We start from the raw sequence: 24340 nt of genomic DNA, 5'->3' as shown, positions 1-24340 counted from the left end.
GCTGGTAACACACAGTGACATGATGTGAGGGGGAGAGCAGGAGTATAATAGGGGCTGATGTCTCCTGATGTATGAGATACACCAGAGAGTGTGGGGAGGAGACTGGTCAGATCTCTGGGCTGGTAACACACAGTGACATGATGTGAGGAGAGCAGGAGTATAATAGGGGATGATGGCTGCTGATGTATGAGATACACCAGTGAGTGTGGGGAGGAGACTGGTCAGATCTCTGGGCTGGTAACACACAGTGACATGATGTGAGGAGAGCAGGAGTATAATAGGGGCTGATGGCTCCTGATGTATGAGATACACCAGAGAGTGTGGGGAGGAGACTGGTCAGATCTCTGGGCTGGTAACACACAGTGACATGATGTGAGGGGGGAGTAGGAGGATAATAGAGGCTGATGTCTCCTGATGTATGAGATACACCAGAGAGTGTGGGGAGGAGACTGGTCAGATCTCTGGGCTGGTAACACACAGTGACATGATGTGAGGGGGAGAGCAGGAGTATAATAGGGGCTGATGGCTCCTGATGTATGAGATACACCAGAGAGTGTGGGGAGGAGACTGGTCAGATCTCTGGGCTGGTAACACACAGTGACATGATGTGAGGAGAGCAGGAGTATAATAGGGGATGATGGCTGCTGATGTATGAGATACACCAGTGAGTGTGGGGAGGAGACTGGTCAGATCTCTGGGCTGGTAATACACAGTGACATGATGTGAGGAGGAGAGCAGGAGTATAATAGGGGCTGATGGCTCCTGGCTCCCCCACTGGGCAAATACAGTTCCCTAATTTGTACTGACAGAGGAGGGTGTAGTATAAGAGATTGCTGTAGTGACTGAGCAAGGAGAATATGTGACTCTTTTCTGTAATAAGTGTTTATTACTCACCTGTGCTGATTTCTGTAGGGATCTCCTCCTCCTTACACTGCTGATCACCCCTCACATACGTCTCTTCTTCTCCCTCTGTATCTTCTGCCTTTATATCAGTCACATACGTCTCTTCTTCAACCTCTATATCTTCTGCCTTTATATCAGTCACATACGTCTCTTCTTCTCCCTCTATATCTTCTGCCTTTATATCAGTCACATACGTCTCTTCTTCTCCCTCTATATCTTCTGCCTTTATATCAGTCACATACATATCTTCTTCTCCCTCTATATCTTCTGCCTTCATATCAGTCACATATGTCTCTTCTCCCTCTGTATCTTCTGCCTTTATATCAGTCACATACGTCTCTTCTTCTCCCTCTATATCTTCTGTCTTTATATCAGTCACATACGTCTCTTCTTCTCCCCCTATATCTTCTTCCTTTATATCAGTCACATACGTCTCTTCTCCCTCTGTATCTTCTGCCTTTATATCAGTCACATTAGTCTCTTCTTCTCCCTCTATATCTTCTGCCTTCATATCAGTCACATACGTCTCTTCTCCTCCCTCTATATCTTCTGCCTTCATATCAGTCACATACGTCTCTTCTTCTCCCTCTATATCTTCTGCCTTCATATCAGTCACATACGTCTCTTCTTCTCCCTCTATATCTTCTGCCTTTATATCAGTCATATACGTCTCTTCTTCTCCCCCTATATCTTCTGTCTTCATATCAGTCACATACGTCTCTTCTTCTCCCTCTGTATCTTTGACTTTAATATTATTTAATTGGGCTTCACCCTATGTAAACCATCAATAAAAGAAGACTGTAATAATTGTTGATTTCAGTAATAGATTAAACAATACAAATATAATGACACACACAGCTGCTCTACACATTATATAGTGACAGTCACTTTCGGTGAGACCATAAAACCCACCTACCTGATCCTCCTGTGGGATCCTGTGATTCTCTTCTGTACAATCCTGGGAATACAGAGGACGGGGACATCTCTCTGGGGTATCTCTGTTACTGGGCCCATCTGTAGGAGACACACAGTGACTGAGTACAGTGTATATATGTGATTATCAGATGATGTGTGTATATAGGGGCCCCCATACCTGCTCTCCCCTGTACAATACTTGACAGTCTCCTCTTACCCAGTGATGTGAGGGGCCAGTGATTCTCCATCATCACGTCCTTGTACAGACCCCTGTGTTCCTCTATATACTCCCCCTCCTGCATGGAGACATAGACAGTGACATCCTGACACCTTATAGGCACCTGACACACACAGTGATACAGTCATCACCCAGACATATCCCCTGGTGTTACTGTATAATGCCCCATTCCCAGCAGTCACCTCTCCAGTCATCACCCAGACACATCCCCTGGTGTTACTGTATAATGTCCCATTCACAGCAGTCACCTCTCCAGTCATCGCCCAGACACGTTCCCTGGTGTTACTGTATAATGCCCCATTCCCAGCAGTCACCTCTCCAGTCATCACCCAGACACATCCCCTGGTGTTACTGTATAATGTCCCATACCCAGCAGTCACCTCTCCAGTCATCACCCAGACACGTCCCCTGGCATTACTGTATAATGCCCCATTCCCAGCAGTCACCTCTCCAGTCATCACCCAGTCACGTCCCCCGGTGTTACTGTATAATGCCCCATTCCCAGCAGTCACCTCTCCAGTCACCACCCAGACACATCCCCTGGTGTTACTGTATAATGTCCCATTCCCAGCAGTCACCTCTCCAATCATCACCCAGACACATTCCCTGGTGTTACTGTATAATGTCTCATTCCCAGCAGTCACCTCTCCAGTCATCACCCAGATACATCCCCTGGTGTTACTGTATAATGCCGCATTCCCAGCAGTCACCTCTCCAGTCATCACCCAGTCACGTCCCCCGGTGTTACTGTATAATGCCCCATTCCCAGCAGTCACCTCTCCAGTCATCACCCAGACACATCCCCTGGTGTTACTGTATAATGTCCCATTCCCAGCAGTCACCTCTCCAGTCATCACCCAGACACGTCCCCTGGTGTTACTGTATAATGCCCCATTCCCAGCAGTCACCTCTTCAGGCATCACCCAGACACGTCCTCCAGTGTTACTGTATAATGCCCCATTCCCAGCAGTCACCTCTCCAGTCATCACCCAGACACGTTCCCCAGTGTTACTGTATAATGTCCCATTCCTAGCAGTCACCTCTCCAGTCATCACCCAGACACATTCCCTGGTGTTACTGTATAATGTCCCATTCACAGCAGTCACCTCTCCAGTCATCACCCAGACACGTCCTCCAGTGTTACTGTATAATGCCCCATTCCCAGCAGTCACCTCTCCAGTCATCACCCAGACACGTTCCCCAGTGTTACTGTATAATGTCCCATTCCTAGCAGTCACCTCTCCAGTCATCACCCAGACACATTCCCTGGTGTTACTGTATAATGTCCCATTCACAGCAGTCACCTCTCCAGTCATCACCCAGACACGTTCCCCAGTGTTACTGTATAATGTCCCATTCACAGCAGTCACCTCTCCAGTCATCACCCAGACACGTTCCCCAGTGTTACTGTATAATGTCCCATTCCTAGCAGTCACCTCTCCAGTCATCACCCAGACACATCCCCTGGTGTTACTGTATAATACCCCATTCCCAGCAGTCACCTCTCCAGTCATCACCCAGACACATCCCCGGTGTTACTGTATAATGCCCCATTCCCAGCAGTCACCTCTCCAGTCATCACCCAGACACATCCCCTGGTGTTACTGTATAATGCCCCATTCCTGGCAGTCACCTCTCCAGTCATCACCCATACACATCCCCCGGTGTTACTGTATAATGCCCCATTCCCAGCCATCACTTCTCCAGTCATCACCCAGACACATTCCCTGGTGTTACTGTATAATGCCCCATTCCCAGCAATCACCTCTCCAGTCAGCAACTGAATGATCTTGTTGGTGAGTTCCAGGATTTTCTGATCATTGTGTCTCTCATGTGTCAGTGAGTGAGGTGGAGGCATCGTGATGGGGCTCTGGGTTCTACTTAGTCCTCCTGATATACAGGGATGGCTGCTGGGTGTCTCATACTCATTGGATGTGTTCTTCACTATTGTGTAATCCTGTGTAATGTTGGAGACATCAAATATCAATATATACACTCCCAGATCCCCTCACCTCCCCACATATGTCCCTGTATTATTACTATAGAAATAAGTGATGTCACTGTGACGCTCCCAGATCCGTTTACCTCCTCAGTCATGTCCCTGTATTTTTACAATAGATATAAATGATTTTACTGTGACGCTCCCAGATCCCCCAAACTCCTCAGTCATGTCCATGTATTATTACTATAGATATAAGTGACGTCACTGTGACTCTCCCAGACCCCTTCAATTCCCCAGTCACGTCCCTGTATTATTGATATAGATATAAGTGACGTCACTGTGCCGCTTCCAGATTTCCTCACCTCCCCAGTCATGTCCCTGTATTATTACTATAGATATTAGTGAAGCCACTGTGACTCTCCCAGATCCCCTCCCCAGTCATGTCCCTGTATTATTACTATAGATATCTGTGATTTCACTGTGACGCTCACAGATCCCATTACCTTCCCAGTCATGTCCATGTATTATTACAATAGATATGAGTGATGTCACTGTGACACTCCCAGATCACCTCACCTCCCCTGTCATGTCCCTGTGTTATTACTATAGATATGTGACATCACTGCGCCGCTCCCAGATCCCCTTTCCTCCCCAGTCATGTCCCTGAATTATTACTATAGTTATAAGTGAAATCACTTACGCTCCCAGATTCCCTCACCTCCCCAGTATTATTACTATAGATATAAGTGATGTCACTGCGATGCTCTAAGACGCCCTCATCTCCCCACTGACATCGCTGAATTATTACTATAGATATGTGACCTTACTGTTATGCTCCGATTCCCTAACCTCCCCAGTCATATCCCTGTATTATGACTATAGATATTAGTAATGTCACAGTGACGCAACCAGATCCCCTAACCTCCCCAGTCATGTCCCTGTATTATTACTATAGATATAAGTGACATCACTATGACACTCCCAGATCCGCCCCACCTCCCCAGTCATGTCCTTGTATTATTAGTTTAGATATGAGTGATGCCACAGTGATGCTTCTAATTCACCTCACCTCTCCAGTCATGTCCCTGTTTTATTACTATAGATAAAAGTGATGTCTACAGTGACGCTCCCAGATTCCCTCACCTCCCCAGTTATGTCCCTGTATTATTACTATAGGTATAAGTGATGTCACTGTGACACTGCCAGAACTTCTCACCTCCCCAGTCATGTCCCTGTATTATTAGTATAGCTATAAGGTCACTGTTACGCTCCCAGATCCACTCACCTCCCCAGTCATGTCCCTGTATTATTACTATAGATATAAGGTCACAGTTATGCTCCCAGATCCTATCACCTCCCCGGTCTTGTCCCTGTATTATTATTATAGATATAAGTGATGTCACTGTGACACTCCCGGATCTTCTCACTTCCCCAGTCATGTCCTTGTATTATTACTATAGATTTAAGGTCACTGTTACGCTCCCAGATCCCCTCACCTCCCCAGTCATGTCCGTTTTATTACTATAGATATTAGTGATGTCACTGTGATGCACCCAGATCCTCTCATCTCCCCAGTTATGTCCCTGTATTATTACTAGATATAAGGACACTGTGACACTCCCAGATCCCCTCACCTCCCCAGTCATGTCCCTGTGTTATTACTATAGATATTAGTGAGGTCACTGTGACACTCCCAGATCCACTCACCTCCCCAGTCATGTCCCTGTATTATTACTATAGATATAAGGTCACTGTGATGCTCCCAGATCCTCTCACCTCCCCAGTCATGTACCTGTATTATTACTCTAGATATAAGGTCACTGTGACGCTCCCAGATCCTCTCACCTCCCCAGTCATGTCCCTGTATTATTACTATAGATATAAGGTCACTGTGATGCTCCCAGATCCACTCACCTCCCCAGTCAGCAGGTAGATGATCTTCAGGGTGATATTTATTATCCTCTCAGTCCTGTGACTCTTGTCCTTGTCCATCCTCAGTAAATCAGAGAGAATACAGAACATGTGATGTGTAATAAAGACTCTGTTCCTCACAGCTGGAGTTCCTTGGAATAAATATAATACATAAAACATATTGCACATGTAACATAGTAAATATGGAATAGAGTGGCGATTAAGTCTCCTATTTCCCCCCTACAGCCATAGAGTCCTGGTTAGTGTCTCCGAGGTTCCTGCGACCCAGCCCCATAAGGCTGTACTGCATAGTGGGCCTGATCTAGAGTGTAGCGCTATTGTGGGTGGAGTCACAATGAACTGATGTTCGGTACACCGCTCATGTGCACGGCCCATACAGAGCATGTGCTCTATGTTTCCTGAGTTGTCAGACGAGTATGGCTGCAGCCATGAAGTGGTGTAAGGGTGAGAATTGGTTGTGAAGGGACAGGGTCTCCTGAGGTAAATTTCATGGACTCATTCATGGAGCTGCAGCGTACAGTCTCCGTGACCTCAGGTTTCACACATCCAGCCGATGGTGTAGCAAAGGTGGTAGGAGACAGGCAGGGGAAAGGCGGTAGGAAGCAGGAGACAGGCAGAGGAAAGGCGGCAGGAGACAGGCAGGGGAAAGGCGGCAGGAGACAGGCAGGGGAAAGGCGGCCGGAGACAGGCAGGGGAAAGGCGGACGGAGACAGGTAGGGGAAAGGCGGCCGGAGACAGGCAGGGGAAAGGCGACCGGAGACAGGCAGGGGAAAGGCGGCCGGAGACAGGCAGGGGAAAGGCGGCCGGAGGCAGGCAGGGGAAAGGCGGCAGGAGGCAGGCAGGTGAAAGGCGGCAGGAGACAGGCAGGTGAAAGGCGGCAGGAGAAAGGCAGGTAGGGGAAAGGCGGCAGGAGGCAGGCAGGGGAAAGGCGGCAGGAGGCAGGCAGGGGAAAGGCGGCAGGAGGCAGGCAGGGGAAAGGCGGCAGGGGAAAGGCGGCAGGAGACAAACAGGGGAAAGGCGGCCGTAGACAGACAGGGGAAAGGCGGCCGTAGACAGACAGGGGAAAGGCTGCAGGAAACAGGCAGGGGAAAGGCAACAGGAGACAGGCAGGGGAAAGGCGGCAGGAGACAAGCAGGGGAAAGGCGGCAGGAGACAGGCAGGGGAAAGGCGGCAGGAGACAGGCAGGGGAAAGGCGGCAGGAGACAGGCAGGGGAACGCCGGCAGGAGACAGGCAGGGGAAAGGCGGCAAGAGACAGGCAGCGGAAAGGCGGCAGGAGACAGGCAGGGGAAAGGTGGCAGGAGACAGGCAGGGGAAAGGTGGCAGGAGACAGGCAGGGGACAGGTTGCAGGAGACAGGCAGGGGAAAGGCGGCAGGAGACAGGCAAGGGAAAGGCGGAAGGAGACAGGCAAGGGAAAGGCGGAAGGAGACAGACAGGGGAAAGGCGGCAAGAAACAATGTGACAAATGTATTAACCTGGAGAAGGCATAAGGAAGTGATAAACCAGTGATAAATGCAAGGTGATAAACACACCAACCAATCAGTTCCAATATGTAAATTAATAGTTAGGAGGTGATTGGCTTGTGCGTGTATCACCTTGCATTTTTCACTGGTTTATCACTTCCTTATGCCATCTCCAGGTTAATACATCTGCCCCATTATTTGTTCTCAGGAGATTGAATAAATTCTTAATCATTTGTAATAAAAGTTAAAGTTTTATTCTTTGAGAATATCTCTACTTTCTTTCTCTTGTCACTGTGGCACTCCCAGGTCCCCCTCACCTCCCCAGTCATGTCCCTGTATTACTACTATAGATATTAGTGATGTCACTGTGACATTCCCAGATCCCCTCCCCTCCCCTCAGTCTTGTCTCTGTATTATTACTATAGATTTAAGTGATGTCAAAGTGACACTTCCAGAACCCTCACCTCCCCAGTCATGTCCCTGTATTAATATAGATATACGTGATGTCACTGTGACGCTACCAGATCCCCTCACCTCCGAAGTCATGTCCCTGTATTAGTACTATAGATATAAGTGATGTAAAAGTGACACTTCCAGACCAGTAGCGGATCTTACCACGGCAAGCAGGACTTTTGCCCGGGGCGCCGCCATCCGGAGGGCGCCGCACCAGGGCAAGATCCGCTGCTGCTGTGCACCCCGCTGCCCGCTGCCGCCATGAAGGAAAACAAGACGCGTACGCGTCTAGTTTCCCTTCGTAGAGAAGTCCTTTACTGTGCAGTGCACGATGACTTTATCGTGCACCGCACAGCAAAGGTCCTCTCCACGAAGGGAACTAGACGCTATGCACCGCAATGACATCATCGCGAACCGCACATCATTTCAGTCTGTACAGGGGGCGAAAATTACTACGCCCCCTGTACGAAGCCACGCCCCCTATTGTCGCCCGGGGCGCACAGAGCCCCAGAACCGGCCCTGTTCCAGACCCCATCACCTCCTTCGTCATGTCCCTGTATTAATATAGATATAAGTGATGTCACTGTGACGCTCCCAGATCCCCTCACCTCCGCAGTCATGTCCCTTTATTATTACTATATATATATATATATATAAGTGACAGAGTGACTATCCCAGACCCCCTCACCTCCCCAGTCTTGTCCCTGTATTACTACTATAGATATAAGTGATGTCACTGTGACACTCCCAGATCCCCTCACCTCCCCAGTCATGTCCCTGTATTATTACTATAGATATAAGTGATGTCACTATGACACTCCCAGATCCCCTAACCTCCCCAGTCATGTCCTTGTACTATTACTATAGATATAAATTATGTCACAGTGACACTCCCAGGAGTGTGATATACATTTGCTTTATACTGCTCCAATTATCATCTGTTACACATGCCAGGGATATTATGGTCTCTGCTTTAATATATCCTAGAATTTAAGCAATATTTTCAATCCCCACAATTTCATATAATAAAATTAATAATAACAACGACACTAAAGGCTGTACCCCAGTATAAAAATAATAACATATGTCTTTATTAAGAGATCACCACAATAATAATAATAATAATAATAATAATAATAATAATAGGACACCACAGGCTACTCCCCCTGTATTATAATAACTGGACACCACAGGCTGCTCACCCTGAATAATAATAACAGGACACCACAAGCTGCTCCTCCTGTATAATAATAATAATAATTACAGGACACCACAGGCTGCTCCCTCTGTATAATAATAATAATAATAATAATAATAATAATAATAACTGGATTGCACAGGCTGCTCCTCCTGTATAATAATAATAATAATAATAATAATAATGACTGGATTCCACAGGTTGCTCCTTCTGTATTATAATAATAACAGGACACCACAGGCTAATACTCCTGTATTATAATAATAACAGGACACCAAAGGCTGCTCCCGCTGTATAATAATAACAACAACAACAACAACAACAACAACAGGACACTACTGGCTGCTTAATTGAGGACGAGCTGCAGAATTGAGGACGAGTCTTCAATTCTGCCCTGTCCGTGTGAAAAATCAGGTAAGGGCTTTTATAAGATAAAGCCGCCAATTCTGAGACACGCCTGGCTGAAGCCAGGGCTAACAGCATTACCACCTTCCATGTGAGATATTTTAAATCCACAGTGGTGAGTGGTTCAAACCAATGTGATTTAAGGAACCCCAAAACCACATTGAGATCCCAAGGTGCCACCGGAGGCACAAAAGGAGGCTGTATATGCAGTACTCCCTTTACAAACGTCTGAACTTCAGGCACTGAAGCCAGCTCTTTTTGGAAGAAAATCGATAGGGCCGAAATTTGAACCTTAATGGACCCTAATTTTAGGCCCATAGACAGTCCTGTTTGCAGGAAATGTAGGAAGCGACCCAATTGAAATTCCTCTGTAGGGGCCTTCTTGGCCTCACACCACGCAACATATTTTCGCCAAATGCGGTGATAATGTTTTGCGGTTACATCCTTCCTGGCTTTGATCAGGGTAGGGATGACTTCTTCTGGAATGCCTTTTTCCTTCAGGATCCGGCGTTCAACCGCCATGCCGTCAAACGCAGCCGCGGTAAGTCTTGGAACAGACAAGGCCCCTGCTGAAGCAGGTCCTTTCTTAGAGGTAGAGGCCACGGTTCTTCCGTGAGCATCTCTTGAAGTTCCGGGTACCAAGTCCTTCTTGGCCAATCCGGGACCACGAGTATAGTTCTTACTCCTCTCCTTTTTATGATTCTCAGTACTTTCGGTATGAGAGGCAGAGGAGGGAACACATACACTGACTGGTACACCCACGGTGTTACCAGAGCGTCCACCACTATTGCCTGAGGGCCCCTTGACCTGGCGCAATATCGGTCTAGTTTTTTGTTTAGACGGGACGCCATCATGTCCACCTTTGGTTTTTCCCAACGGTTTACTATCTCTTGGAAGACTTCTGGATGAAGTCCCCACTCCCCCGGGTGGAGATCGTGTCTGCTGAGGAAGTCCGCTTCCCAGTTGTCCACTCCGGGAATGAACACTGCTGACAGTGCTATCACATGATTTTCCGCATAGCGAAGAATCCTTGCAGCTTCTGCCATTGCCCTCCTGCTTCTCGTGCCGCCCTGTCTGTTTACGTGGGCGACTGACGTGATGTTGTCCGATTGGATCAATACCGCCTGACCCTGAAGCAGGGGTTTCGCTTGACTTAGGGCATTGTAAATGGCCCTTAGTTCCAGAATGTTTATATGAAGAGATGTTTCCATGCTTGACCACAAGCCCTGGAAATTTCTTCCCTGTGTGACTGCTCCCCAGCCTCTCAGGCTGGCATCCGTGGTCACCAGGATCCAATCCTGAATGCCAAATCTGCGGCCCTCTAGTAGATGAGCACTCTGCAGCCACCACAGAAGAGACACCCTTGTCCTTGGCGACAGGGTTATCCGCTGATGCATCTGAAGATGCGATCCGGACCATTTGTCCAGTAGATCCCACTGAAACGTTCTTGCAGGGAATCTTCCGAATGGAATCGCTTCGTAAGAAGCCACCATTTTTCCCAGGACCCTCGTGCACTGATGCACTGACACCTGGCCTGGTTTTAGGAGGTTCCTGACTAGCTCGGATAACTCCCTGGCCTTCTCCTCCGGGAGAAACACCTTTTTCTGGACTGTGTCCAGAATCATTCCTAGGAACAGTAGACGTGTCGTTGGGATCAGCTGCGATTTTGGAATATTTAGGATCCACCCGTGCTGACGTAACACTACCTGAGATAGTGTTACTCCGACTTCTAACTGTTCCCTGGACCTTGCCCTTATCAGGAGATCGTCCAAGTAAGGGATAATTAAGATGCCTTTTCTTCGAAGAAGAATCATCATTTCGGCCATTACCTTGGTAAAGACCCGCGGTGCCGTGGACAACCCAAACGGCAGCGTCTGAAACTGATAATGACAGTTTTGCACTACAAACCTGAGGTACCCTTGGTGAGAAGGGTAGATTGGGACGTGGAGATAAGCATCTTTGATGTCCAGAGACACCATATAGTCCCCTTCTTCCAGGTTCGCTATCACTGCTCTGAGTGACTCCATCTTGAATTTGAACCTTTTTATGTAAGTGTTCAAGGATTTCAGATTTAAAATTGGTCTCACCGAGCCGTCCGGCTTCGGTACCACAAACAGCGTGGAATAATACCCCTTTCCCTGTTGTAGGAGGGGTACCTTGATTATCACCTGCTGGGAATACAGCTTGTGAATGGCTTCCAAGACTGCCTCCCTGTCGGAGGGAGACTTTGGTAGAGCAGACTTCAGGAACCGGCGAGGAGGAAACGCCTCGAATTCCAGTTTGTACCCCTGCGATACTACCTGCAGAATCCAGGGGTCCACTTGCGAGTGAGCCCACTGCGGGTTGAAATTCTTGAGACGGGCCCCCACCGTGTCTGAGTCTGCTCGTAAAGCCCCAGCGTCATGCTGAAGACTTGGCAGAAGCAGGGGAGGGCTTCTGCTCCTGGGAAGCGGCTGCATGGTGCAGTCTTTTTCCTCTTCCTCTGCCCCGGGGCAGAAATGAGTGGCCTTTTGCTCGCTTGTACTTATGGGAACGAAAGGACTGAGTTTGAAAAGACGGTGTCTTTTTCTGCTGATGTGAGGTGACCTGGGGTAAAAAGGTGGACTTTCCAGCCGTTGCCGTGGCCACCAGGTCCGATAGACCGGCCCCAAATAACTCCTCCCCTTTATACGGCAATACTTCCATATGTCGTTTGGAATCCGCATCCCCTGACCACTGTCGCGTCCATAACGCTCTCCTGGCAGAAATGGACATAGCACTTACTCTTGATGCCAGGGTGCAAATATCCCTCTGTGCATCATGCATATATAGTAATGCATCCTTCAAATGCTCTATAGTTAATAATATATTGTCCCTATCCAGGGTATCAATATTTTCAGTCAGGGAATCCGACCACGCGACTCCAGCGCTGCACATCCAGGCTGAGGCGATTGCTGGTCGCAGTATAACACCAGTATGTGTGTATATACTTTTTAGGATATTTTCCAGCCTTCTATCAGCTGGTTCTTTGAGGGTGGCCGTATGTTAGGGTCTCCTGCCCTGTGCTGCCACGTCGTCATGGCAACCGGGAGACGAGTGCTAGCGGAGTAACCTGAGCGCAGCTGATACTCCGGTTCGGGTCTTTTGCTGTGCAGTGGTTACAAGCAGGGGATCCGGTGCTGGTTTTTGTGCTCACAGTCTGTGAGGTCTGAGTGGGGCGTGGACAGCACCTGCTTTATAAGGCCTCTTCTCAGATTAAGCAGATGCTGCTGAATCTTTGTTGGTTAGTCAGTTCCTGAAAATTAGCCAGTACTGTGTAGCTTTGTATTTGTTATTGCTTACTGCAAATAGGCCTGGGGATTTGGTACTACACTCTGCCAATCCAGACCTAGCAGTAAGACTGGAGTCAGTCGTTTAGCCTGCTGAGGTGACTTTTGCTATTCTTTGAACCCAGCAGGTTTGTGGCTGTACTTTCAGACCTGCATGCTTAATCCTCTCTCACTGTGCAGGGCGTCCATGTGTCAGTTTAGTCAGTAAGCTGAACCTGGGCCCTGCAAGGGAGAATTAGGATTGTGGAGACTCTCCTTGTGTCTACTATTCCATCTCTGACCAAGGAGTTTGCTGCCACACCCGTTGGTAACCCTTTAGGGTTTTGCTGTTGCCCTTAGCAACAGCATTTCGGGTTCTCTACGTATTAAAACACAACATCTTGCTTTTTCCATCTGAGCATTTGTAATACTAGGGAGACACCCAGTTTCTTAGCCTCTGGGCTTCTCTGTTCACTTTGTGTTGGTTTTGTTACCCTATCACTTTCTGTGTACGTGATGTCATATTTCCCAGTCTGTCTGTTAGTTCATTTGTTTTGCATCCCTCTCTGTTCAGACACCAGTACATTCCTGCAGGCACTGGTGTGCATAACACCGTATCAGGAGACGGTAACGCTACTTGTTTAGATAAACGTGTGAGCGCTTTATCTACCCTAGGGGGTGTTTCCCAACGCGCCCTAACCTCTGGCGGGAAAGGATATAGTGCCAATAATTTATTAGAAATTAGCAGTTTTTTGTCGGGGGAAACCCACGCTTTATCACACACCTCATTTAATTCATCTGACTCAGGAAAAACTATTGGTAGTTTTTTCACACCCCACATAATACCCTTCTTTGTGGTACTTGTAGTGTCAGAAATGTTCAATGCCTCCTTCATTGCCGTGATCATGTAACGTGTGGCCCTACTGGACATTACGTTTGTCTCCTCACCGTCGACACTAGACTCAGTATCTGTGTCTGTGTCGACCCACTGAGGTAACGGGCGTTTTAGGGCCCCTGACGGTGTCTGAGACGCCTGGACAGGCACTAATTGATTTGCCGGCTGTCTCATGTCGTCAACAGTTTTTTGCAAAGTGCTGACATTGTCACGTAATTCTTTAAATACGATCATCCAGTCAGGTGTCGACTCCTTAGGGGGTGACATCACTAACCCAGGCAATTGCTCCGCCTCCACATCATTTTCCTCCTCATACATGTCGACACACACGTACCGACACACAGCACACACACAGGGAATGCTCCGATAGAGGACAGGACCCCACTAGCCCTTTGGAAAGACAGAGGGAGAGTTTGCCAGCACACACCAAGCGCTATATATATATACAGGGATAACCTTATATAAGTGTTATTCCCTTTATAGCTGCTGTTTTTATTATTATTAGCTGCCAATAGTGCCCCCCCCTTCTTTTTTTTACCCTGATTCTGTAGCAGGTCTGCAGGGGAGATTCAGGGAGCCGTCCTTCCAGCGGAGCTGTGAGGGAAAATGGCGCTTGTGTGCTGAGGAGATAGGCTCCGCCCCTTCACGACGTCCTTATCTCCCGCTCTTTTTTGGAAAAATGGCAGGGGTTAAATACATCCATATAGCCCAGGAGCTATATGTGATGTATTTCTTTTTGCCAACCTAAGGTATTTCTGTTATATTGCGTCTCAGGGCGCTCCCCCCCCCCAGCGCCCTGCACCCTCAGTGACCGGAATGTGAAGTGTGCTGAGAGCAATGGCGCACAGCTGCGGTGCTGTGCGCTACCTTAGTTGAAGACAGGACCGTCTTCTGCCGCCGATTTCACCGGACCTCTTCGCTCTTCTGGCTCTGTAAGGGGGCCGGCGGCGCGGCTCCGGGACCCATCCAGGCTGAACCTGTGATCGTCCCTCTGGAGCGAATGTCCAGTAGCCTAAGAAGCCCAATCCACTCTGCACGCAGGTGAGTTCGCTTCTTCTCCCCTTAGTCCCACGATGCAGTGAGCCTGTTGCCAGCAGGACTCACTGAAAATAAAAAACCTAAAATAAACTTTTACTCTAAGCAGCTCAGGAGAGCCACCTAGCATGCACCCTTCTCGTTCGGGCACAAAAATCTAACTGAGGCTTGGAGGAGGGTCATAGGGGGAGGAGCCAGTGCACACCACCTGATCCTAAATCTTTTATTCTTGTGCCCTGTCTCCTGCGGAGCCGCTATTCCCCCATGGTCCTTACGGAGTCCCAGCATCCACTAGGACGTCAGAGAAAATAATAATAACAATAATAACATGACACTACAGGCTACTCCCACTGTATAATAATAACAAGTTTTATGGTAAGAACTTACCTTTGTTAAAACTCTTTCTGCGAGGTACACTGGGCTCCACAAGGATAGACACATGGGTGTAGAGTAGGATCTTAAACCGAGGCACCAACAGGCTGAAAAGCTTTGACTGTTCCCAGAATGCACAGCGCTGCATCCTCTATAACCCCGCCTCCCTGCACAGGAGCTCAGTTTTTAGTTAACCAGTCCAAAGCAGTAGCAGGAAAAGAGACGACAACGGTTAGTAGCCACATACATCACACTCTCACAACAGATCTCTGACACCGAGGCCGGTGCTGTCCAGCAGGTCCCAGGGGCCACCTGTAGTCGGGCCAGCTGTGACTCTAACCCTTAGCTGAGTCCGTGCCGCGGTTGAGAGTCATCCGGCATAGGAGGGGGTGCGTCAGCCCGATCTGCTGCGGCAGCGGGTCTCCAAGAGTAAGGAACTGGGGTGCAGCGAGGTGGAAGGTGGCTGGGAGGGCAGCTTATGTGGAGAGGGGATGTCACGATACCCACAGCCGCCACCAGTACCATGTAACAGGATGTCCAATCACCTCCTCCACAGTGACAGGGGGCATGCTTTCATATGAGCTGAAAGCACGCCCCTGTCAAAGAGGCACTTCTAGTAGTGCCGCTTACAGTGTTTTTTTTAAATGGAATTTTACTCCCCGCTGCTTGGCCCCGCCCCCTACTTCCGGACCTTTTACATTGTCAGCGGGATTATACTTTCACGGTGTGTGTGTCTTGTCTTTTTTGGGGTATTTTTTTAGTAGTAGTACTACAGGTACCAGCGGGCCAGTTTTTCCGCCGCATGCTGGTACTTGTGGTTCTCCAAGTACCAGCATGCGGGGGAGGCTTGCTGGGACTTGTAGTACTGCTACTAAAAAAAATATATTTTCTTTTACAACAAAGGCTATCAGCCCCCCCATCCGCAGCCCATTGGATGGGGGGGGACAGCCTCGGGCTTCACCTTGGGTGGCTGGGGGGGGGGGACCCCTTGATTGAAGGGGTCCCCACTCCCCCAGGGTACCCCGGCCAGGGGTGACTAGTTGGATATTTGATGACACGGCCGCAGGGCACTATATAAAAGTGACCCCCGGCTGTGGAATTATCTGTCCAGCTAGTGGAGCCCGGTGCTGGTTTTAAAAATACGGGGGACCCCTACTCTTTTTGTCCCCCGTATTTTTGGAACCAGGACCAGGCGCAGAGCCCGATGCTGGTTGCTTAAATATGGGGGAACCCCTGTCAATTTTTCCCCCATATTTCTGCAACCAGGATCGGCTCAAAGAGCCCGAGGCTGGTTATGCTTAGGAGGGGGGACCCCACGCAATTTTTTTGGAAAAAATAAGCACTTTCCCACCCCTTCCCGCTGATATACATGCACGGATCTCATGGATCCCTGCATGCCTATCCAATCACGAAAAAAAAAAGCAGGTCTGTTTTTTTTTAGCACTTTTTTACGAGTTGTAATTTTTCACGGCAGTGTTTTGTTTTTTTTTGCTTTGCACTTCTTAGTAAATGACCGAGATTCATACTTAAACAGCCGCGTTTTGACCGATGGTGTATTCATTCGTGATTTTTTCCTAGGACTTCAAAATATTACGAATGCCCTCATCACTGCCGTGATTATTGCTTAGTAAATTACCGAGATGACACTTTGATGAAAAAACGGCATTTCGGTCAAAATCGGGAGCTTAGTAAATGTACCCCAAAGTCTGTGTCATAAGTATCTTCTTTGCATTATTTTAAGCATTAATGACAGGGGAGGCACTGCCTCCCCTGACTGCACGCCCCTTGTAGAATGGGCCGTAATGTGAGCAGGAGCTGATAGACCAGCCTTCACATAAGCATGTGTAATCACCAGTCTAATCCATCTGGCCAAAGTCTGCTTGTGAGCAGGCCAGCCCCGTTTGTGAAATCCAAACAGCACAAAAAGAGAATCAGATTTTTCTAATAGAAGCAGTTCTCTTCACATAGATACGGAGAGCCAGTACCACATCCAAAGACCGCTCTTTGGGAGACAGATAGGGAAAAACCAGTGCCGGAACCACAATCTCCTGGTTAAGGTGGAACGAAGAAACCACCTTAGGTAAATATCCGGGACGAGTCCGAAGAATCGCCCGGTCACAGTGAAATATCAGATATGGGGAACTACAAGACAAGGCACCCAAATCAGATACTCTTCTAGCTGACGCAATAGCCAGCAGAAACACCACCTTAAGGGAAAGCCACTTAAGATCAGCTGAACCAAGAGGTTCAAAAGGAAACTCTTGTAGCGCCTCCAAAACCACTGACAAGTCCCAAGGAGCCACAGGCGGGACATAAGGAGGTTGGATACGCAACACACCCTGACTAAAGTTATGCACATCAGGTAAAGTCGCAATTTTTCTCTGAAACCACACCGACGAGGCAGATATATGAACCTTGAGGGAGGCCAGATGCAGGCCTAAGTCCAGGCCCTGCTGAAGAAAAGCCAACCCTATAGTAAATCCGAGCCGAGGCCGGTTTCCGGGCCCGCAACATAATTTGAATGACCGCCTCAGAAAACCCTTTAGCCCTTAAGACGGAAGCTTCAAGAGCCGCGCCGTTAAAGACAGCCAGGCTAGGTCCTTGTAGACACAGGGGCCCTGAATGAGGAGGTTTGGGCGTTGTGGAAGTAGAATTGGATGCTCTGACGATAAGCCCTGCAGGTCTGAGAACCAGTGCCGTCTGGGCCACGCTGGAGCTATGAGAAGCAGAATTCCTCTTTTTTGATTGAACTTCCGAATTACCCTGGGCAGGAGTGACACCAGAGGAAACACGTACAGCAGCCGAATCCTCCGCGGCACCGCCAGCGCATCCACGAATGCTGCTTGAGGATCCCTTGCCCTTGCTCCGAAGACCGGAACCTTGTGATTGTGTCGAGACGCCATCAGATCCACGTCTGGAAGGCCCCACTTTTCCACTAGTAGTTGAAACAATTCTGGATGGAGGCCCCACTCGCCGGCATGTACGTCCTGACGACTGAGAAAGTCTGCTTCCCATTTCAGGACCCCCGGAATGAATACTGCAGATATGGCCGGTAGATGGCGTTCTGTCCAATGAAGAATCCGTGAGACTTCCTTCATTGCCAATCGGCTTCGAGTGCCGCCTTGATGATTTTTGTAAGCCACTGTGGTGGCGTTGTCCGACTGTACTTGAACAGGACAGTTCTGAATTAAATGCTGGGCCAGGCTCAACGCATTGAAGACCGTCCGCAATTCCAGAATGTTGACTGGCATCTGTCGTCAACAGGACCCAGTTGGATATCCAGAATGGACAGCACAATTGTCGGTCCTGGAGCCACCATAGCAGCGACAGACGGACCTCCGGAGTCAGTGCGATCATGTGAGACCTGATCCGGTGAGGCAGGCCGTCCCACTTGGCTAGAATCAGCTTCTGGAGGGGGCAAGAATGGTATTGAGCATACTCCACCATGTTGAATGCTGATAACATGAGGCCCAGCACCTGCATCGCCGAATGTATCGACACTTGCGGACGAGAAAGGAAGCAATGAATCCTGTCCTGAAGTTTCAGGACTTTCTCCTGAGACAAGAACAACCGCTGGTTGTGAGTGTCCAATAGCGCTCCCAGGTGCACCATGCTCTGAGCAGGGACCAGGGAGGATTTCTTCCAGTTGATGAGCCACCCGTGGGCTTTTAGAAACTGGACAGTCATATCCAGATGACGTAGGAGAATTTCTGGGGAATTTGCCAGGATTAACAAGTCATCCAGATACGGCAGTATCCTGACCCCTTGATGGCGGAGTACCACCGTCATTACCGCCATAACTTTGGTGAAGACTTGCGGAGCCGTAATTAAACCAAAAGGTAACGCCTGAAACTGGTAATGGAAGTTGCCAATTGCAAACCTCAGGTATTGTTGATGTGACACTGCTATAGGAATATGCAGGTAAGCATCCTGTATATCCAGGGAGACCATGTAGTCCCCAGGTTCCAAGACCACAACTATAGAGCGAAGGGTTTCCATACGGAACTTGGAAACCTTCACAAACCTGTTCAATGCCTTGAGGTTGAGAATGGGCTGGGAGGACCCATTCGGTTTCGGGACTAGAAACAGCGGAGAATAGTACCCCCGGCCCCTCTGCTCAAGAGGCACCTGTACTACGACTCCTGTATCCAGGAAGGTCTGTACCACCGAATGTAGAATGTTTGCCTTTGTCTGGTCCAACGGGACGTCAGTCCAGTAAAATCGATGAGGGGGTCGGTTTTTGAAGGCTATGGCGTAACCTCGAGTGACAACTTCCCGTACCCAGGCATCTGAATTGGTCTTCAATGATTCCTGCGTATACCCTAAAAGCCGGCCCCCCCACCCTGGGATCCCCCAGGGGGAGGCCCGCCCCGTTATGCGGCAGGCTTATCGGTCTTGTAAGCTGGCTGACGGGCCACCCATGCTCTTTTTACTTTGGCTTACCAGGTGTGGATATGCGGGCCTGCTTGTTGTACGCCTGACCTTTTGCTTTACCTGAAGGACGAAAGGGGCGAAAGGAAGAACCCTTAGCCTTCGAGACAGCAGCGGTACTTGGCAGACAGGCAGTTTTGACAGTAGCCAAGTCAGCCACAATCTTATTTAAGTCCTCCCCAAACAGAATATCTCCCTTGAAAGGGAGTACCTCCAGGGTTTTTCTAGAGTCCAGATCCACGGACCAGGATCTCAGCCACAAAATCCGGCGAGCCAGGACTGACGTATTAGAGGCCTTGGCTGCTAGGATACTGGCATCAGAAGCCGCCTCTTTAATGTAGCGAGAAGCTGTGACAATGTATGACAAACATTGTCTAGCATGGTCAGAAGAGATTTCAGCTTTTAACTCCAAGGCCCATGCTTCAATAGCCTCTGCAGCCTATGTTTCTGCAATAGTGGGGCTTTGTGAGGCACCCGTGAGGGTGTAGATTTCTTTCAGACAACCCTCCACACGTTTATCCGTAGGCTCTTTTAATGACGTGACGGTAGTGACAGGTAGAGCTGAAGAAAACACCATCCTAGCCACATGCGAGTCCACTGGAGGAAGCGTTTCCCAATTTTTAGACAGCTTTGGCGCGAGGGGATAGCGAGCCAGCATCTTCTTTTGAGGCACAAACTTCTAACCCGGGTTTTCCCAGGGTTCCTGACGTATATCCACTAGGTGATCAGAGTGAGGTAAAACTTGTTTAACCACCTTCTGACACTTGAACCTATCTGGTTTCTTAGGAGGGACGGATGACTCGGGATCATCCGTAATCTGTAAAATCAACTTAATAGCCACCAAACGCTCAGGAACATCCACATGTGAACTACCCTCCCCATCAGCAGTATCTGTGTCAGAATCTGTGGGGTCAGTGTAAGTGCCATCTTCATCAGACGAGTTGTCAGTGACAGCAGTGGATTGTGAGGCGATAAGAGATCGCTTAGAGGACCCCTTGGGCTTAGGAGAGCGAGGGTCAGACTTTTTAGTAGTCAAGGACTGGTTCAACTTCTTCAACTGAGCAGATAAATTGTCCGCCCACGGCGGATTAGCTGCAGGGACCACATACGGTTGTACCGGCACGGGGGTCCCATAGGGGTTGTTAGTTTATTAACTAGCGTATGCAGAAGCGTGGAAAAAGCAGCCCACGGTGGGTCATTATGGACCTCCGTTGCCACAGTCCCACTGGGGGGGCAAGGAGCCCCCAGAACCAGAGCCCACAGCTGCTATATTCTCCTCATATGGATCTGCGGCTTCAGCAACACCGGCAGTGTGTTCAGCCCCAGAACCGTTACCCTCAGAAGCAGACATGATATAACCTGCAGTATCAGGTAACACAGTACAATTATCAGCAGCACAATACCTCTTACCAAAATCCCTACGCAGTGTAGTCAGCCCAGGCAGAGATAAAGGAGAGATATGGTGACTAAATCACAGAGAAAATACAATTAGAGTATATCTTTTGAATATCCTATATTATTATAAAACCTGACGCACCAAGCCCCCTCAGGTTATAGAATATAGGGATAGCAAGTTGAGTGAGAGACACAAAATGGAAACCACCCAGCAAGCTAATGCACACACAGATAGTCACGTTTGTACAATGCAGAGGTTATTACTAACAATAATACTGCACTGGACCAGCTTATATAGCTATATAGGCAATGGATATAACACTGCACAGTAAGAACTGGATGTATATCACAGGGTAATTGTACTAGAAAACCCTGACTAAATGCACTCTTTGTTACTAGCACTGTCTAAAAAGGCAGGTAGAATACTTAAGTGTCATGTAAAGGTCACAGCGCTGACAACCAGGCGGCTTTACATAGGAGGATTTGCCCAAGCAGTACCAGGAACAGTGAGCTGAGGGATAATGGCGCCACAGACACTGACAGGGAGTGAGGGAGAGACAGAGATGCAGCTCCAGGGCGGGAACATTTGCAGGAAATAACGCCCAGGAGCTGGGGGAGGGGCTCCAGGTCTAAGCCTTATCCCCCTGCTGTCAAAACCACCGGGTACTGTGGGCTACTTTTAAAATGGTTTAAAGAGAAAATCTGACCTGCACCCATGCCTTGGTGATCTAGTGGGATCACCTGTACTGTCATAGTGTCCACCGCCAGCGCGCGCGGCCCACCTCTCGCTGACCGCGCCGGATTGCGATAAAGTACGGGCCCCACAAGCGGGACCCACTTACCAACTCCCGAAGTGTGGCCACGCGATCCCAGAGAGCCCCCGTTGTGTGTGCCTGACCAAGGAAGAAAACCGGAGCCTCCTGCTGTAGTTACCCGGCAACCAGGGCTCGGGAGTGTACAGCGCCGCTGGGGAGAGATGGAGCTGCAGTAATGAATGTAAGAAGACATATACACACTGCTGCTGAACAGTCAAAGCTTTTCAGCCTGTTGGTGCCTCGGATTAAGATCCTACTCTACACCCCTATGTCTATCCTTGTGGAGCCCAGTGTACCCCGAAACAGAAAATAATAATAATAGTAATTATAATAATAACAATAACAGGACACCACAGGCTGCTTTTCCTGTATAATAATAACAGGACACCACAGGCTGCTCCACCTGTATAATAATAATAACAACAACAGGACACCACATGCTGCTCTTCCTGTATAATAATATTAGTAATTATAATAACAACAACAACAGTACACCACAGGCTGCTCCCCCTGTATAATAATAATAACAGGACACCACATGCTGCTCCTCCTGTATAATAAAAATAATAACAAGACAATACAGGCTGCCCCCCTGTATAATAATAATAATAATAATAATAATAACAGGACACCACAGGCTGCTACTGCTGTATTATAATAATAATAACCGGACACCACAGGCTGCTCCCCCTGTATAATAATAATATCAGGGCACCACAGCCTGATCCTCCTGTATAATAATAACAGGACACTACAGGCTGCTCCCCCTGTATAGTAAGACGCCATTACCTGATCTCCACGGACACTGGGAGGCTGCAGCAGTCGATGAAAACTCACTTCCTGCATGTGGAACGCACAGTCCGGAAATAAGGTGGAACGCACAGGCAGGAAGTAGGGTATGATTGGCAAAGTCGGCTTCCTAGTTACTGGCCCCTCCCCTAATACACCCCGCCCACTGCCCCGGCCTTTGTAATGACTTTTACAATACATGTCCTCAGTTCAGGAGGCCGGCAGCCATTTTCTAGTAGACCAGTCAGGCAGCAGCAATAGGTTCCCAGGCCGAGTAGTGACGTCAGGAGCGGCGGCCATTTTCCCCTGGTCTGAGCTCCGCCTTCCTTCTATCATTCCCACAAGGCAGCAGGAGCAGAGAGCAGCCATTGCTGTGTCTGGCAGCAGGTAATGATATTATTATTATTATTATTATTATTCTATAGGCTGAGCAGCTCTGGTGTCAGGTTCTGTACTACAGGGGGAGCAGCCTCTGGTGCCTTGTTATAGTGCAGCTGGAGCAGCCTCTGGTGCTGCATTATCCCTGTAACATCTTGTCTTGTCATTGTATGCAGGAGGAGCAGCCTGTGTTGCAATAATATACAGGGGTAGCATCTTGTGTTGTCATAATAGACAGTAGGATCAGCCTGTGGTGTCCTGTTATTATTATTATTATTATTATACAGGAGGAGCAGCCTGTGGTGTCCTGTTATTATAATAAAGGGGAAGCATTGTTTTTATTATTATACAGGGGGAGTAGCCTGTGGTGTGCAGTTGTTGTTGTTGTTATTATTATACAGGTGAGCAGCCTTTGTTGTCCTATTATTATTATTATTATTATTATTATTATAATAAAGAAGGAGTAGCTAGTGATGTCCACTTATTATTATACAGGGGCAGCTGCATGTGGTGTCCTGTTGTTGTTATTGTTGTTGTTGTTATTATTATACATGGGAAGCAGGCTGTGGTGTCCTGTTATTATTAGTATACAGGGGGAGCAGCCTGTGGTGTCCTGTTGTTATTATTATTATTATTATTATTATTATTATTATTATTATACAGAAGGGAGCGGCCTGTTGTGTCCTATTATTATTATTTTGCACAGGGAGCAGCCAGTGGTGTCATTTTATTGTTACTATAAAGGGAGAGCAGAATGGGGTGTCCTGCTGTTATTAGTATTATACAGGGGGAGCTGGTTTTTGTGTATGGTTATTATTATACAGGGACAGCAGCTTGTTGTGTCGTGGTATTATTATTATTATTATTATTCATTGGGAGTGGTGGTGATGTCACAGTAACATCAATTATATCTATAGTAATAATACAGAGACATGACTGGGGAGGTGAGAGGATCGGGGAGTATCATAGTGACATCACTTATATCTATAATAATAATAATTCAGGGATATGACTGAGGAGGTGTTGGGATCTGGGAGCATCACTGTGACATCACATATCTATAGTAATAATACAGGGACATGACTGGGGAGGTGAGGAGATCTGGGAGTGTCACAGTGACATCACTTATTTCTTTTTCATCCACTAGGGGGCACTGGAGTACTCTTGGGATATGGACGTTGCGATAGCAGGGATAGGCACATTTAAATATTTAAATGTGTAATCCTCCTTCCCCCTCCATACTCCCAAGATGCCTCAGTGTTTTTTGTGTCCTTCACCAGGGAAAGTCGTATCATTCCAGGGTTTACTTTTAATTTCTCTAACGTCCTAGTGGATGCCGGGGACTCCGTAAGGATCATGGGGAATAGACGGGCTCCGCAGGAGACTGGGCACTCTAAAGAAAGATTTAGTACTACCTGGTGTGCACTGGCTCCTCCCTCTATGCCCCTCCTCAAGACCTCAGTTAGAATCTGTGCCCGGCCAGAGCTGGGTGCTT

General features: G+C 48.3%; 2 protein-coding genes across 2 annotated transcripts in view; one reads left to right on the top strand and one right to left on the bottom strand.

Moving 5' to 3' along the window:
- The window catches only part of LOC134984752 (zinc finger protein 436-like), a 53268-nt gene extending 30755 nt beyond the window's left edge, over nt 1-22513 (bottom strand). Inside the window, exons 1-6 of the mRNA XM_063950247.1 lie at nt 22468-22513; nt 5913-6061; nt 3822-4013; nt 2036-2114; nt 1820-1917; nt 895-1675 (exon numbers count right to left, since the gene is read on the bottom strand). Of these exons, the coding sequence (XP_063806317.1) occupies nt 895-1675; nt 1820-1917; nt 2036-2114; nt 3822-4013; nt 5913-6020 (1258 nt within the window). The 5' untranslated portion in view covers nt 6021-6061; nt 22468-22513. The remainder of the gene's footprint in view (nt 1-894; nt 1676-1819; nt 1918-2035; nt 2115-3821; nt 4014-5912; nt 6062-22467) is intronic.
- A 304-nt stretch (nt 22514-22817) lies between these two features.
- The window catches only part of LOC134984750 (zinc finger protein 420-like), a 197600-nt gene continuing 196077 nt past the window's right edge, over nt 22818-24340 (top strand). Inside the window, exon 1 of the mRNA XM_063950245.1 lies at nt 22818-22854. The gene's annotated coding sequence lies outside the window, so the exon portion shown is untranslated. The remainder of the gene's footprint in view (nt 22855-24340) is intronic.

Source organism: Pseudophryne corroboree (genome assembly GCF_028390025.1).
Source record: "Pseudophryne corroboree isolate aPseCor3 chromosome 3 unlocalized genomic scaffold, aPseCor3.hap2 SUPER_3_unloc_8, whole genome shotgun sequence".
NCBI classification, from domain to species: Eukaryota; Metazoa; Chordata; class Amphibia; order Anura; family Myobatrachidae; genus Pseudophryne; species Pseudophryne corroboree.
Note: the sequence above shows the minus strand (reverse complement) of the source record. Positions and strands in the feature narration are given on the sequence as shown.